The sequence below is a fragment of the Apteryx mantelli genome, chromosome 22 (assembly GCF_036417845.1).
Source record: "Apteryx mantelli isolate bAptMan1 chromosome 22, bAptMan1.hap1, whole genome shotgun sequence".
Lineage (NCBI taxonomy): Eukaryota > Metazoa > Chordata > Aves > Apterygiformes > Apterygidae > Apteryx > Apteryx mantelli.
The window spans coordinates 11149288-11164222 of record NC_089999.1 but is presented as its reverse complement, the minus strand read 5'-3'; the positions used below and the strand labels follow the sequence as shown (position 1 = coordinate 11164222).

At 44.3% G+C, this 14935-nt stretch overlaps 1 protein-coding gene and 3 non-coding genes across 18 annotated transcripts in view; all 4 read left to right on the top strand.

Annotated features, from left to right (window-relative positions):
• Nucleotides 1-683: 683 nt before the first annotated feature.
• The window catches only part of TEX14 (testis expressed 14, intercellular bridge forming factor), a 31643-nt gene continuing 17391 nt past the window's right edge, over nucleotides 684-14935 (top strand). For 10 of the 15 annotated variants that reach the window (XM_013962040.2, XM_067309746.1, XM_067309743.1 and 7 more), the window contains exons 1-13: nucleotides 684-819; nucleotides 4954-5068; nucleotides 5371-5536; nucleotides 6315-6451; nucleotides 7136-7217; nucleotides 7676-7806; nucleotides 8343-8456; nucleotides 8900-9023; nucleotides 10110-10288; nucleotides 11539-11690; nucleotides 12434-12624; nucleotides 12861-13011; nucleotides 13390-14363. In XM_013962040.2, coding sequence (XP_013817494.2) covers nucleotides 684-819; nucleotides 4954-5068; nucleotides 5371-5536; nucleotides 6315-6451; nucleotides 7136-7217; nucleotides 7676-7806; nucleotides 8343-8456; nucleotides 8900-9023; nucleotides 10110-10288; nucleotides 11539-11690; nucleotides 12434-12624; nucleotides 12861-13011; nucleotides 13390-14363 — 2652 coding nt within the window. The other 5 variants (XM_067309744.1, XM_067309748.1, XM_067309749.1 and 2 more) reach the window with 5 other exon arrangements.
• On the top strand, nucleotides 1220-1432 carry LOC136993972 (small nucleolar RNA U3). Its single transcript, XR_010886250.1, has one exon. It is a non-coding gene; the product is annotated as a small nucleolar RNA U3 (small nucleolar RNA).
• Nucleotides 2358-2570, top strand: LOC136993973 (small nucleolar RNA U3). Its single transcript, XR_010886251.1, has one exon. It is a non-coding gene; the product is annotated as a small nucleolar RNA U3 (small nucleolar RNA).
• On the top strand, nucleotides 4219-4431 carry LOC136993963 (small nucleolar RNA U3). The gene has a single exon (XR_010886241.1). It is a non-coding gene; the product is annotated as a small nucleolar RNA U3 (small nucleolar RNA).

Genomic DNA, 14935 nt, shown 5'->3' with positions numbered 1-14935 from the left:
GCGGCGAGGCGCCGGTGCGGTGAGCGCATGCGCGCGGGCGGAGCGCGCGCGGAGCTGCGAGGCGCGCGGGAGGGCGGCGCATGCGCGGCGCGTGGCGCTGCGAGGCGCGTCGGCACGTGACCGCGGCCGTTAAGGAGCGGGCGGCGGCGCGGGGCTGAGGTAAAGGAGGTAACGGTCCAGCTGTGCTGGGCGGGGATGCGTAGAGGACGCAGAGGGGGGCTAGCGGGGGGTTATTAGTCGTGGGGGTGCAGAAATAGCCAAAAGGCTGGTGTTTCTGAGCAGCTGTGATCCAGAAGCGGTGCTGGCTTTGTCCTCCCTTCATCCAGTCACGCTCCTTCAGGGACGTCCCTTGGCCCTTCCTCATCGGGACCTCCCCCTTCTCCTGTTGGGGCCCTATCTCCCCCTTGGCCAGGCCCTGTCCACTGACAAAGTCCCTCATTGATATGTTTGAGTCTCCCGTGCAGGCCTGTGTTCGATGGGCACGATGGCCTCTCAGGGGGAGAACAGATGTGACTAAAGGGCTGAGTGGCCTTCAGCCTCCCTTCTCAGGTTTCATCAGGAACGCTTGCTAGGGATTGGGTCAGCTACTGAAGTTTTGAAGTACAAACAAAACTCTCTGAGCTATGGTATTTTGTATCTTCATTAGATTTCACATCATTTCTTAGTTCTGTCCAGAGAAGAAGATGGCTCATGCAGTTCCTGTTCCCATTCCCTGTCCAGTCCAGCTTGGAAGTATAAAAAATGACACTCTAGAAGCTGAACTACATGAATATGTCAGACAAGGAAACTACGTGAAAGTGAAGAAACTTCTGAAAAAAGGTAAGGGTTGAGTTAACTACATGGGAACAGGAAATGTTTTAAATGAGACCTAATATTTGATGAAATTCTATCTTGCTGTTATTGTTTCTAACAAAAAAGCGGAAATGCTTCCTATTCAGCCGATTCTAAAAGAATGCTGATAGCCGGCGGCGCGTGTGATTGGGCGGCGGCGGGGATCGATGCAAATGAGGGGGCGTGTCCCGCGGGGCGCCCCGCGCTGGCGGCCGGGGGCCGCGGGCCGGGCCGGGGGCAGCGAGCGGCGGCGGCGGGCGGCGGCGGCGGCGCTGGGGCGCGGGCGGGCGGCGCTGGGCGCGGGCGGCGCTGGGCGCGGGCCGGGAGTGACCGTGTGCTGGGGGCGAGTGCGCGCGGGTGCAGGCGGGCGAGGCGGGGGAGTGAAGTTAAGACTATACTTTCAGGGATCATTTCTGTAGTTGGTAACTAGAGGAGTGTGATCGAAAGTGTCTGGTCTCGCAAGCCACGAGGAGGAGCTGCAGTGTTCTCTTCTGAGCGCGAAGCGGGCGTGCGGTGCTGCTGGTGGCAGCTGCCGTTGGCCATTGATGACCGTTCCTGCTGCTTTCGGGCAGCAGGAGGGAGAGAGCACAGGCTGAGTGGTTTGCTTCTTTTTGCTTTGGTGTAAAAAATAGAATTAATGTTTCAGAACTAGGGGTTTATAAGCCATGAGTCTGCTTATGGCTGTATTTAATGGGCTGTAGATGATTCATTAGAGCAGAGTTTGGGGAAAGCTGTGGGGTGTTAGGAGTACTATGAAGTTTTTATAATGCTGTTGAGCGGAAAGACAGTTGGGCAGGGGCTGGGGAGACCCTCTTCGCTATTCCCCGTCACACCACGCTGTCCCTGGAAGGCTGCTCTTTCCCTGGAGATCGAGCTCAGGCTGGATTTGGAGGCCGGGGGGTATTGCTCGTTGGCATTTAACGGGGTTTGAGGAAAAACTGCTCACTCCTATGAGAGTGTCATGGAATAGGGTAGGTGAGAGGGACTTCGGGGGTCACCTGGTCCAGCCCCCTGCTCTTTGCAGCATGCGTTTGCCGTTGATGTTACACCCCTCGTGCCACAGTGCATCGCCCTCGGGCTGGATCCGGAGGTTCAGGGCACAGTGTGAAAAGGGCGGTTTGCGGGGTGGCTGTTTGCACTGGCATCCCGAGGAGCGTCGCCGGCGCGTGGCTCTGAGGCCTGGACGGAGCCGCTGCTCGTTGGGGCCAGGGCCGGGCCGGGCCGAGCGCTTTGTCTCGCGCGGCGCGGGGCGGTGCCTGCGCGCCTGCCTGGGCGGCGGCGCGTGTGATTGGGCGGCGGCGGGGATCGATGCAAATGAGGGGGCGTGTCCCGCGGGGCGCCCCGCTCTGGCGGCCGGGGGCCGCGGGCCGGGCCGGGGGCGGCGGGCGGCGGCGGGCGGCGGCGGCGGCGCTGGGGCGCGGTCGGGCGGCGCTGGGCGCGGGCGGCGCTGGGCGCGGGCCGGGAGTGACCGTGTGCTGGGGGCGAGTGCGCGCGGGTGCAGGCGGGCGAGGCGGGGGAGTGAAGTTAAGACTATACTTTCAGGGATCATTTCTGTAGTTGGTAACTAGAGGAGTGTGATCGAAAGTGTCTGGTCTCGCAAGCCACGAGGAGGAGCTGCAGTGTTCTCTTCTGAGCGCGAAGCGGGCGTGCGGTGCTGCTGGTGGCAGCTGCCGTTGGCCATTGATGACCGTTCCTGCTGCTTTCGGGTAGCAGGAGGGAGAGAGCACAGGCTGAGTGGTTTGCCTTTTTTTTTCCGTTGCAAAAAATAGAGTGATGTAATATTTAGAAAACGGATTTGTTTTTTGTGAGGTGCATTTCTTTCAACGGTCTCCGAGTGAGCCTGTTTATGCAGAAGGAGTTGAAGAATCATGAATGAAACTGATAGCCTCCCCCCCCCCCCCAGGCTTTTGAATGGTGCTTAGAGCCCAGCTGCCTCCTGCTTAGAAAGGATGGTACTTGCTTGTTCTTGAGCCCCTAGTGGGCTCTGGATAGCAGTGACCAATACAGGCCTTTAACAGGCAGGAGAGGGGAGCAGCCAGTCTGATCTGGGTTGTAATGTCCAGGGGAGAGGGGGTTGTTCAGTGAAAAGAAATGCTTTGAAAGCTTGTTAGTACCTCGGTGTGTGTTAGGTGGCAGTATTCTTCCTGAACTATCTGTCAGCTGTCTGAGAAAGTACTGCTTGGTGTGTTGATTTGCTGCTACTGAACAGGGGGCTGGTGGCTAGAGTGTGTTGGAGGCTCGGGAGGAATTGTTCAATATTCCACTTCCCTGCCATGCTGTGAAAGTACAGTCCAGGCTAGCTCTGGAGGCCTGGTGAGCTTTCCAGCAGAGTTTGATTGGGGTTAGGGAGAAACGACTTAATATTGTACTCTTGATGCTATGCAATGCTGTGGAAGACTGGGTAAGTCAGGCTGGAAACTGGGGCCGCAGGGTTTCTCCTGGAGGCAGGGATTGGGAGAAACTGCTTGGTATTATATTCGTGTCACAGTGCTGGAAGTTGATAGTACTCAGACTGGATCCAGAGGTATAAAGGATAGTGTTAAGATGGTGCTCTCTGGGCTTGTTTTAATTGGTACAAAGGTGTGAGACTGAAAGTGTTGGGACTTGGTGGTGACAAGAAGACCTAGGCAGCCTCTTTGGGGTGCCAGGCAAGAGAAGTGCAGTGGTGCCTGATCCTCTTCTCCTTTGGTGGAGTGGGGAAGAGGGAGCACAGACCAAGCGGGTTGTCTCTCCCATTGAAAAGAGGAGGTCCCTTCATAGGTTCTGTGCGACTGAAGAATGTTTGGACTTTTGTATTAGCTGTTTCCAGCGCTGGGGTTCTGGAGTCTCCTCAGGCTTTTTTTAACATTATCATTCTGAGCCTTTTTCTGTTTAGTGAGAGGTTTTGTTCACCATTGAGTCCGATTCTGCCCCGGAAAGGAAAAAGTAGGGGGCGCTGGAGGTAGGCAGCCAGGGCCCCGGGAGGGGGAGATAACCCCCCGCCAAGGGGGGGCGCTGGGCTTCCCCGCCTTCGCGCACCCGCCCGAGCCGCCGCTGGCGCCTGGGGCCGGGCGGGGCGGGGGGACCGCGGGCGGCCTGCGCGCGGCGCCGGCGTCACGTGTCGCTGGGGAGCCGGCGCCTCCCTGCCTGGGCGGCGGCGCGTGTGATTGGGCGGCGGCGGGGATCGATGCAAATGAGGGGGCGTGTCCCGCGGGGCGCCCCGCGCTGGCGGCCGGGGGCCGCGGGCCGGGCCGGGGGCAGCGAGCGGCGGCGGCGGGCGGCGGCGGCGGCGCTGGGGCGCGGGCGGGCGGCGCTGGGCGCGGGCGGCGCTGGGCGCGGGCCGGGAGTGACCGTGTGCTGGGGGCGAGTGCGCGCGGGTGCAGGCGGGCGAGGCGGGGGAGCGAAGTTAAGACTATACTTTCAGGGATCATTTCTGTAGTTGGTAACTAGAGGAGTGTGATCGAAAGTGTCTGGTCTCGCAAGCCACGAGGAGGAGCTGCAGTGTTCTCTTCTGAGCGCGAAGCGGGCGTGCGGTGCTGCTGGTGGCAGCTGCCGTTGGCCATTGATGACCGTTCCTGCTGCTTTCGGGCAGCAGGAGGGAGAGAGCACAGGCTGAGTGGTTTGCTTCTTTTTGCTCTGGTAGAAAAACAGATATACCAAAGATCCTTAATTTTTGTCAGAGATCCAGGGTTCAGGGTTATATTGCTGTAGGTTTCCTTTCTGTCTGTTGTGGTTGTGCCCTGCCAGAGGTTTTCTTTGAAACAAGAAGGAGTTTCCTTTATTTTGAACATAACTGGTAAAGATTCCAGAATACTTTCTAAACTCTTAATTACTCTTTAAGCAGAAATTACTTTTTTGTTAATGTAATGCTGTGGTGTTAGCCGTACTCATCCTAGTTAATACTTTGCTTCTGACGTTTATATATCCTTTATTTGAAAACATCAGTAGTGTATGGTATGTATAGAAAGTTACAAGGAAGCTTATTTGCTTTTTTCATTTCTTTCTGTGAATGTTTTTATTTTTGTATTTCCAATATTTCAAAAGGAATATGGTAATCAGTTTCAGAGCTAATGAGCCACTGCCTTTTTTTCTCTAGGAAGAATAGAAAACCAAACATTTTCCTAATCTTTTGTTTACTTGTAGGTATCTTTGTTGATGCGGTAAATTCCTTGGGCCAAACTTCTCTCTTCACTGCAGCATTGCTAGGTCTTGGTAAAATAGTGGATGTGCTGTTGGATTATGGCTCAGACCCTAATCAGTTAAGTAGAAAACATACATTTCCATTCTTAAATTGAAATTGATGTTATCTTTTAATGTTTTTGGTCAGTGCAATGCACAATTTTTTTGCTGCGTTTAAATGAAGAAGTGCTTAAGATGCTTGCTACTATTTTAGCCTAAGATCCTCAGAGGTAGGTAGGTGCTCAGTTTTCCTTACCTCAGGGTTTATGTTGTTGTTTGGGAGTACATAAACATTCTAGGTATGTCGCTTTTTTCCCAGAGGCACAGCTAGTTGAGTGTGGTAGGGGCAGGCTGAAACATTTCTCCTTTAACGTTCTTCAGTCGCTGTTACGATGGAAGCACCCCAGTCCATGCAGCTGCATTCTCAGGAAATCAGTGGATTCTTAGCAAGTTATTGGATGGAGGAGGTGATCTGAGAGTACATGATAAAGATGGAAAAAATCCACAATACTGGGCAATGTCAGCTGGAAAAGAAAGTAGTGCTCAGGTATATACGTGTGTTGAATATGTGCTAGGTATGTGTTCACATCTTCATCTTGTAGTGAAGAAACTTCAGCATTTCAGTGAGAAATTACTGGGGTTTTATGTGTTAGAAAAATTATTTAATATTATTTTTCAACCTTAATAATGGTATTCTGAAGAATACCTTTGGTTTCAGATTATTTAACTGAAATTTTACTGAGGTGCGGGGGCCTGTCTGGGTCTGTAACCTTTTTGGTCTATTATGTGTAAGTGTGCTATGAGGAGAATAACAGGCCCTTGTTTTCAGTCCCTGATGTATGTAGCTTGTTTGCACACATGTGTGATTCAGGAATAAACCCATTAGAGGTTTTAAAGCTTTTCATGGTTCTCCATACCTCAGTCTGTGAGTGATCACTGTCAAGAAATATAAATGCCATTTTTGTTAGCATGGTAGCAAAATATAATAAGAGGGCCTATTCATGACTGCAACACCGGTTTAAAACTGTGATATTATATTATTCCTCTTTTCCTGTTGTTATAATATTCTTCTAAAATGTTAAATTTTTCAGTGGGTGAATTGTTATGTCTTTGAAGTGTTAGTCATTTAGTGTTTGAAATTAGCTTTTTTACATTTTTGTATAATTGATTTTCTTCCAAGTTTTTCTATGTGTCTATTTGCTGGAATTACTATTTAAATATTGCAAGTAATAAGTTATTTTTTTCCTTAGTCATGGCTTATTTATTTAAAATAGAATAACTTACATTTCTGAAGTAATGTTTCCCCCCACCACCACCCCTTCTAGATGTTAGAATTTATACAGCGTTGTACATCACACATGCAGGCCGCCATTCAAAGTTTTCCCTCTGAACTACTCAGGAAGGTTGACTCGTCGAAAGCACTGATCTGCAGTCCATCTAGGTTTGGTGGCCTTGTTCAAGGGTAAGAATTTAATTTCAAGTACTGAGAAACTGAGCTACAAGGCATTTAAATTCCTTGTTCTAGTATCTTAAAATTAACACTTTTTTTGTTTCTCTCTCTCTTTTTTTTTTTTTTTACAATATCCAATTTAAAACCCAAACTGATTGTTTAAACATACATTTTGAATATCTTTTTTCTAATTTTTGTTATGGGAGTTCCAAAGAGAAACTTGATAGCTGTAAATATTACTTACTCTTACAATAAGTAATATGAAATATTCTATTTTAGTAGTGTTAAAGTGGCTGTAGCTTGAAGTAGTTTCAGTTTCTTGATCTTCGAAAGGGACTGCAAAACTTTTGGGGGGATGTTTATAGCCCTTTCATGCCCTTTTAGGTCAGATATATGTTAAGAAAAATACGTACTTGTGAACAAAGTTATTGGGGGCCTATGTATATATATTTCTGACTACCTTGCTTTAAACAAACACATATCATAATGGCACATTTAAAAATGCTAATGACTTGCATAATAAATTGGAATTTCAGCATCTAGTTGTACTGGTGAGAATGCCTTTTGGTTTTAGTGTGGGACCAGCTAAGCACAGCAATTAAAGTGCATGGCTATTGCAGTATTTATGCATTTTATCTTCACTCAGACCTTGGCCTGTGTAATTATTCTTACTGCTTATATGTTTTTGATATTTAGAAATGTTGAGAGTCCTCTCAGTAGATTTCTGAAAGGTGGAGCTAATTCAGCCAGGAACATTTACAGCTTTGGTTTTGGGAAGGTAAGATGCTATGGCTAATGCTTTTCAAATGATATTAGTACAGTTTTTCATGTTTTTAAGAGAGAGATTTTCTTCATAGCAATTACCCTAACTGTGTTATTTTTAATTATTAGTACATTCTTATTCCTACTGAAATGGTGGGGAAAAAAACTGTGGAGAGCCCAAATATTCAGGCCTTTAGTCATTAATGAGTCCTATCACAGAGAACTGTTTTGGAACAATCGGTAAAAACTCACCTGTGAAATTTCACCTGTGTTATTAGTCGCTGTTTGAGTTGTCCTTATTTCAACTTCAAAAGAAAGTTAAACTTTTAACATAGATATCATAACACTGCCAAAATATCAAAGTTACATCTTTCCATTGCAGTGATGGTGTTAAAGTTTTCAGTGAGTCTGTGGTGGATGCGATCTTGGGAACTGTTGCATATTCCTTTTGGTTATGCCCTGATTTTGTTTCAGTTTTATCTTACAGGCAGCAGGCATCTCGGGTACTTGGCATCTCTCCCTATTATTGGGGAAAAAGAAGTGGTTCAGGCAGATGATGAACCAACATTTGCCTACCATGTTGGACCATATATGATCATGACAAAGTGAGTGGGACTCAAAAGGATTTTTAGCATCTCTCCACCTCAGGCCTCTGGATATGTATGTCCATGGCCCACTTGCTCAAAACTATGGTGAGATGAAAATTGCAAGTGCAGCCTGAGCCTTTTTTTCTTCTTTCTTTTAATCTTTTGTGTTCTGTAGCAAGTAGTTCTGCCTCGAAGAGGCATCCGGAGAATCAGCAAATTAGCGATTTAATCCTCCCAAAGATCTGACTTGTATCACAGTGGGCTGAGAGGGGTTTTGCAGCGTCATTGTTCTTTGCCTTGGGTCGTGGGAAGGTGTAGTGTCTTTGGACAGTAAACCTGTCCTGCTACACCTAGTCTTTAACAGGATGAGAATTTGTTGTTAATTTGAAAGACTGTATGCCCATTGCCTGGATCATCAAAATAATGGCATTGTTACTAATGGTAGGAAACAACATCAGAGCTGTTGGAATTACAAAATTATTTGTAAGTAATCCTGTAACTGGGGGGAAAAAAATGCAAAATGTATCTTGTAGAAACTCTTCTTCTCCTTATAGCTTAATGTGGGGAGGCAGCAGAGTTACAGTGAAAGAACTCAGCTTTGAGCCCCATCAGAACTGTAGTAAACTGCGCTTAGCTGATCTTCTCATTGCAGAGCAGGAATATAGCAGGTAAGAAAGAATTTGTGGTGGCCGTGGGTGCTCCTGGGGTATGGGTCTCTCCAGGGGTGTGAGGAAGCGTGAATAACCTCAGGAGAACTGTCAGGTTGCGCTTCCTTTCCAAAGGAGAAATACAAGTCTTCTTCCATCTCTCTGTCTCTTCCCACCTCCTTTCCCCCCTGCAATGGCTAATATGGGAGGAGATGAGATTCTCTTCTACATCTGTATGAATACTGCATTGCGCATTCCCGGGATAGCATATTTACAGGTTCTCCTGGTAGCAGCAGTAAGCACGCCTTCCTGAATTTCTCCTAATCAACAGTTCTTCTATAATTTTGTGTATTTTACTGATAAGTTGGAAACATTCATGTTGTCTTGGTAAAAAGACATAGAAGGCCAGGACTCTCTCTTTTAATCTCAGATTTGCCTTAAATCTTTTTCCTCTCCTTTTGCAGTAAACTTCGTCATCCTCATTTGCTGCAGTTGATGTCTGTTTGTCTGTCTAGTGACTTGGAAAAAACCCGTTTAGTGTATGAGAGGGTTAACTTTGGTTCTCTGTACAGCATCCTCCATGAAAGGGTAATTGGAATATTTTTTTTTTTAAATAGTAATTAATTCAAAGGAAGAAGTTCAGTAACTAGAGCTGTAATCTTTACTCAAAGAACGAAAAGACAAAATCATCTCTCTGTGCCTGTATTCAGGCTTCTGTATCACTGAGCAGTACTGGATGCTCTGTGCAGGCTGGTAAGGTTTGCCATCGGCAAATACTTTATCCTGTTAGGGGCTTTTCTCTTCTGGAGAGGTGTAGCTAACTGGTGTGGGCTGTTCTTAGTCCCAGCTGGCTGCAGGATACATAGGAGTGTCCTTTTAGGTTCTAGATACAGAAAAAGGACATACACTGTATCTTATTTCATGTTGCTCTTTTTGTTACCAAAGTCAAGTGGAAGGAGCAGTTGAGTTCTTAATCCTGCATAGTTTGTGAACTGCTTGAGTACCTGTTTGGCTTTTTTTTTTTTTTTTTTTTTTTACCACGTCTGTTCTAATTCACACGAATTCACTGATATCCTTGATTAATGTGTAATTACATTGATTTTCTTTTTTTGTATCAGTTTCAAAATAGTTGCTGCTAAATTTAATTGAACTCTTCCTGCATGTGCTTGTACGTTGTAAATGTGACAAGACCAGCTCTTGCCCTGGAATGTTTGCGTTCAGTTTATTGCAAACTGCACGTCCCCTGTGTAAAAGTGAAGGCTTGAGCTTAGTTGCCATTCATTTTCACCAACTGGTTTGTGTTTGATTATTGTCACTCAACATTTTTTCCTCTCTCTTTTTCAGTTTTGAATCCTAATTTTTCTTCTTTAAGAGATTGAATGCAGACATCTAAGTTACTGGAGAAATTGCAAATAAAAGCAGGAAATTCTAAAAGTTGATTCTGCTTCAGGATGAATTTTGGGATATTCAGTATTTATTTTCTTAATTACTGTTTAATGTATTTGATTTGATTCTGAGTACATATACATTACTTAGCAAGTGCAATTTGTCTGACTTTTACTACAGTATGTTTCATTTTCGCTTTCTTTGCCTCTTACTGTACGATAATGTTTTTTTCACTGTATCAAGCTTTAATGACCTCCAGTGCCAATTTGAAACTTCTGTTTCTTTCAGCGTTCGGAATTCCCTGTGCTGCGCATGGAGACAATTTTACATCTACTGCTTCAAATTAATGACACTTTGCGTTTTTTACACTCCCGTGGATTTATCCACCGTTCAGTTACCTCCTATGCTATTCAAATTGTTTCTTCTGGTGAGGCAAAGTTATGCAACTTGGAATACATGATAGAGAGGTAAAGATTGCCTCACTGTTTCTGTGAAAGGGACAAACACAAGTAAAGCCGAATGTAGTGCTAAATTCTGGTGGTGTGATTTAGCAGGTGCCCTTCTTGACTGCTAGGCACACCCCCCTTCCTGCCTTTAAGTCAGGCAACAGGAGTAAAAAATTCAGTCGTTTCTGCGCAGGTACATTAACTTCGCTTCAGGTAACATGGCAAATCTCGTGCACTTAATTTTTATGTTAGTTGTAAGTATTTGAGAATAGAAGCTAGTTAGAGAAGAAGCTCTTTACTGGAGTATAAAAGTACCATCATGGAGAAACAGAACCCGATGTTGGTGAACAGAGATGCAATTCCTCTTTGAGTCACTAATTCTGTTGCTGGGCAGAAAGCAATTTAAGCCTGTTTTTGTTGTAATGAGCTTGTGCTTAGGGAGGCTTATCCTGAAAGGGCTGAGGCTCTCGCACCTCGCTGAGCTGGTGGTTGTTAAGGATACCCAGGGACAAGAGGAGGCTTTAGTACATTTTTGTTTCTTTTATGAGGGACACCATTTTTTTTTTCCTCTTACTTTTTCAAAATACTACTTTGCTGTAATGCAGTCGGTCTAGAAAGGGAGAAGTTGGCTGGTTAAACTGTAAAGTGAGGGTAAAATTGGCTTAAACAAAAACTTACCGATGGAAATGTGCTGAAAGGAACAAAGACATTTTGTAACATCCTTGCAAACTCAGTTTATTAATCTTGGCTGTTACTTATAGCTACCATGTTTTTGACAGATACAGTTTACTGTGATATGAGCAAGAATTTAAAAAATTACTGTTTGTAGAGAAGGGGGAAGTCAGCTTCTAGACATAAGTATGCACTGCAAAACAAACATTTGACAGACTAGGTGGCACTTTCTTGTCTTTTGCCTATGGTCTGAGCACACTGGCCAGATCTTAAAGGGTTGGTTGTAAAAATGTTATTGGGAAATTTTTAACTTTTTCTGATTTATTTTTGAGTGTAAATTTTTGAAAGATATTACTTTCACCAGCAGAGGTCTCTGCTGTGTAGTGCCAAAATACAGTATTTATTGATGTGAAAATATTAGAGATTTTTGCAGGTCTACTTTGGACCTTCTAGGTTCATTGTCTTGCTAAATGTGGGGAGAGTGGGAATAATTTAAACAAAAAGAAAATGTAACAAACTCAGATGCTTAATTCCAAAAGACATAACTTCTAGCTGAGTGTTTTCTGTATCCCAATATCTAACTTTTTTTTTTTATACAGCAGAGATGGAGGAGAACACAGTGATCTGACTCGTATTCCTGTCCCAATCCAGCTGTATAAATGGTGCTCTCCTGAAGTAATCCTTGAGAAAACTGTCACAACCAAGTCGGATATTTATAGCTTCTGTACAATAATGCAGGAGGCCTTGACAGGTATATCTGTAGATTTAGACTTTTGTCACTAGGGTAGTCTGCTGAATGTTTTCAGTGTGGACTCTCAGCCCCCAAATGTCTGTTTAATTTCCTTATGTGATTCTGTAAAACCTTGCCATGATTACACAAATAGAGTTAACCTGGAAGAGGAAAACTTCAAGGCAAAAGAAAAAAAAAGTTAATGACAATGGCAAAAGCTAGTGAAAACTTTTGTAAAATGAAATTGAAAAGTTCAAAATTGCAAAGCTGAAGGATGGGATTAAGGATAGATATTAGATGCAATTTTCTGTAGTGTTTTTTCCGCTGTTTCTTTTCTCTTAATGCAAGGACAACAAAGCATTCAGTTAGTGCTTTGCAAAGCGCAAAATGAGCCTGTAGAACTTTGATCCTTTTGATCACTAAGATAACTTAGAGATGAACTTCAGGTGATGACACATATATTGACTTTGACTACTTTGACAGTGAAGGAGGATAAACAATTATCCTAAAAATTAAACCCTCTACCAACTAGTTGAGAGTGAAGAATCCACTGTGGGCTATTGCATAGCTGTTTACTAGAGAGATTTCTGTCAGCCTCCTTGAAATCATCTACTGCTGGCTGTAGATAGAGAGGAGAAGCTGGACTGGACTGAGTGCTGGAAGCTGTAAATTATGGAACGTCCAGACAATACTTCTGTGTCTCTGACTTTTATTAGCATTAATATATAGCTTGTAATGTATAAAGTCTGTTACATGTCTTGTAGAAACACTTCCCTGGGATGGTCATGAAGACTCAGTTATTAAACAGCTCGTAAGTTCGGGACAGCATTTAGAAGCGGATGTCAGACTTCCGAAACCCTATTATGATATTGTAAAGTCAGGGCTAGAACCTAAGCAGAAGAACCGTTCCATGAACCTTCAGGATATTCAGTACCTGATGAAGAATGACTTAAAGGTGACTTCCAGGATTGTAGCCTTTTGTGCTTTTTAAATAGCATTTGGTTAATCAGAGTTAATGTCTATTCAAATTTAGGTCATTTTGCTTGAATCTAGGTGGAAGGATTTTCTTGTGTCAAATCTGAACTTGAGAGTATCCTTCTCTGATCATGGAGACAAATCACCTTAAAATAGAAGCTGGAGGCATTGTTTTGTCAAATGTAATTGTATTTTATAGCATTTCTCGCATTACAGGACTTGACTGAGTCTCAAACTGGTCATGCTGATGAAATACCAAAAGCACAAAGGTCTGCTGTCTTGGCTGACATAAACATCTGTTTAGCATCAGCTTTTAACTACCGTGAAAGAACACTGGGATTGGAAGGAGAAGAGATAACAGAGATTGGTGAGTTTCGGTTCAGCAAGATGTCGTGTATCCTCCACTTAGCATGTCCCTCAGTGCATGAGGGTCTACTCTTAATAATTAAAATGCAAGCGCTTACAGATTTGGTGACACAGTTTGAAAACAGAAGGCTATGAGATTTGGATTCTAGCTAGCACCCTAATTATTAATATAAGCTCAAGACTGTACATCTAATTAGTCATTGAAGTGCAGGCACATTGTCTTCAATAGAGGGAATGAAGTGTTGCTCATGTAAGAACTAAAATGTGTGGACTCCTAAATGGGTGAAAGCAATGTGAAGCAACGGACATCTGGAGGAGCAGCTTAACACTTAACAGCTGATTTTTTATTTTTATTTTTATTTATTTATTTTTTTTCCAGGTAACTCTCCTGCCCAAAGATACTCTGGTTTTCCTGAGGAGTCTGAGGCTTTAGTGGATGGTGAGACACCAAGCAGTCTACAGCCAGTTGCATGGGAAAAAAGCCATGATGTAGCTTCTGAACTCCAGGTGACCTGCAGTGTCAGTGATGTGGATGAGAGCCTCTGTAGCTTTGAAATGAATGAAATCTTTGTCGATTACCCAGAATTTCATGAAGACTTTCTGGAAGGAGGCACTGTGCTAGGTTATAATCTGAAGGATAAAAAAAGGCAGCAAAAAGAAGATAAGGCTACCCTCAGAGACCTATTTGCATCCCCTGGAATGCACTGTGAGGAAAAGCCAGTTGATAAGGAAGGCAGCTTTTCAGAATCAGGTACAGAGTACACTACAGAAGAGGAAGAAAGGATAAATGAGGCCTCTGAGCCGTGCAAGCAATCACAAGTGAGAGGAGATGCTGGGAAAAGAATGAGTAGTCCATCCCAAACTGGGCAGCACATCAGCAAATGTGTCCTTAATCTAAAGATTGCTCAGAGCATGTTGCAGCAGGCATCAGGATCCCTGTGCAGAACAGAGGAGAAACTAAACGAATTAGAGACTGCTGAGAAGCAAAGGAAGCTGCTCCAGGAAGTCCAAATGAATCAGACTTCTAAGCAGGTTTTTCTAGAAAGATCCTGGAACAGATCTGATGATATTCCTCAAAATGCCAATAGCCCATTTTCCAGAGTTAATACTTTTTTATGGAAGGCTATAGGTCCACCATCAAGTGACTATATTGCACCGCTGATAACATGTCAGGCACAAGGAGTTTTGGGTGGCGACCATTTCCAAGCTATTCCAAAGGCAGCTGAGGGAACATGGGCAATCCAGAAGGAGAAGCAGAAGTGCTTTTCTCAGAGGAGTAAGACTAAAAATGAAGACAAATTCAGCTTCAGCACAGTGAAAAGCCTGGATGATCAAATGGACCTAGATTGTGAGGTAAAGTGTTGAGCAGGGCAACTGTGCATTTATCACTACTAGGTTCTTCAGTGGGATTGTGGTAGTGAATAGAGACATGGTTCTGGATGCTGTCCAAAAGCAAGGGCAGAATCTATAGCTTTTCTACCTTTTAAAATATGTGTATGCCAAACACATTGTTCATGGAGTAGAGAACAGTCAGCTCAATGGTGCAATAGTGTTACTTCCTTTATTTCCACAAAAAACTAGGGTTTTTTTTTGTTTTTTTGGTTTTTTTTTTCATACATACATTACAGCTTTACTTATGGCCCTGGATTGCTCTAACTAGTATTTTGAGCAGTTTCATGCCTGCTTGTTGTACTGATAGTTCATGACATGAAACTATTCAAATTATACTTAAAAAATGGCCTTGGATTTTTGTGTCCTGATTATCATATTGATGTGCACAATTTTGCATGCAGGAATGCATCATTAAACAAGTACTGTTCAAATTTGTCTTAAAAAAAAAAAGAAAGAAAGAAAGAAAAAACACATAAGGAGACCTTGCTGTATCTTCTCCATCTGCAGGTTTTTTGGCTCACAGTACATTGATA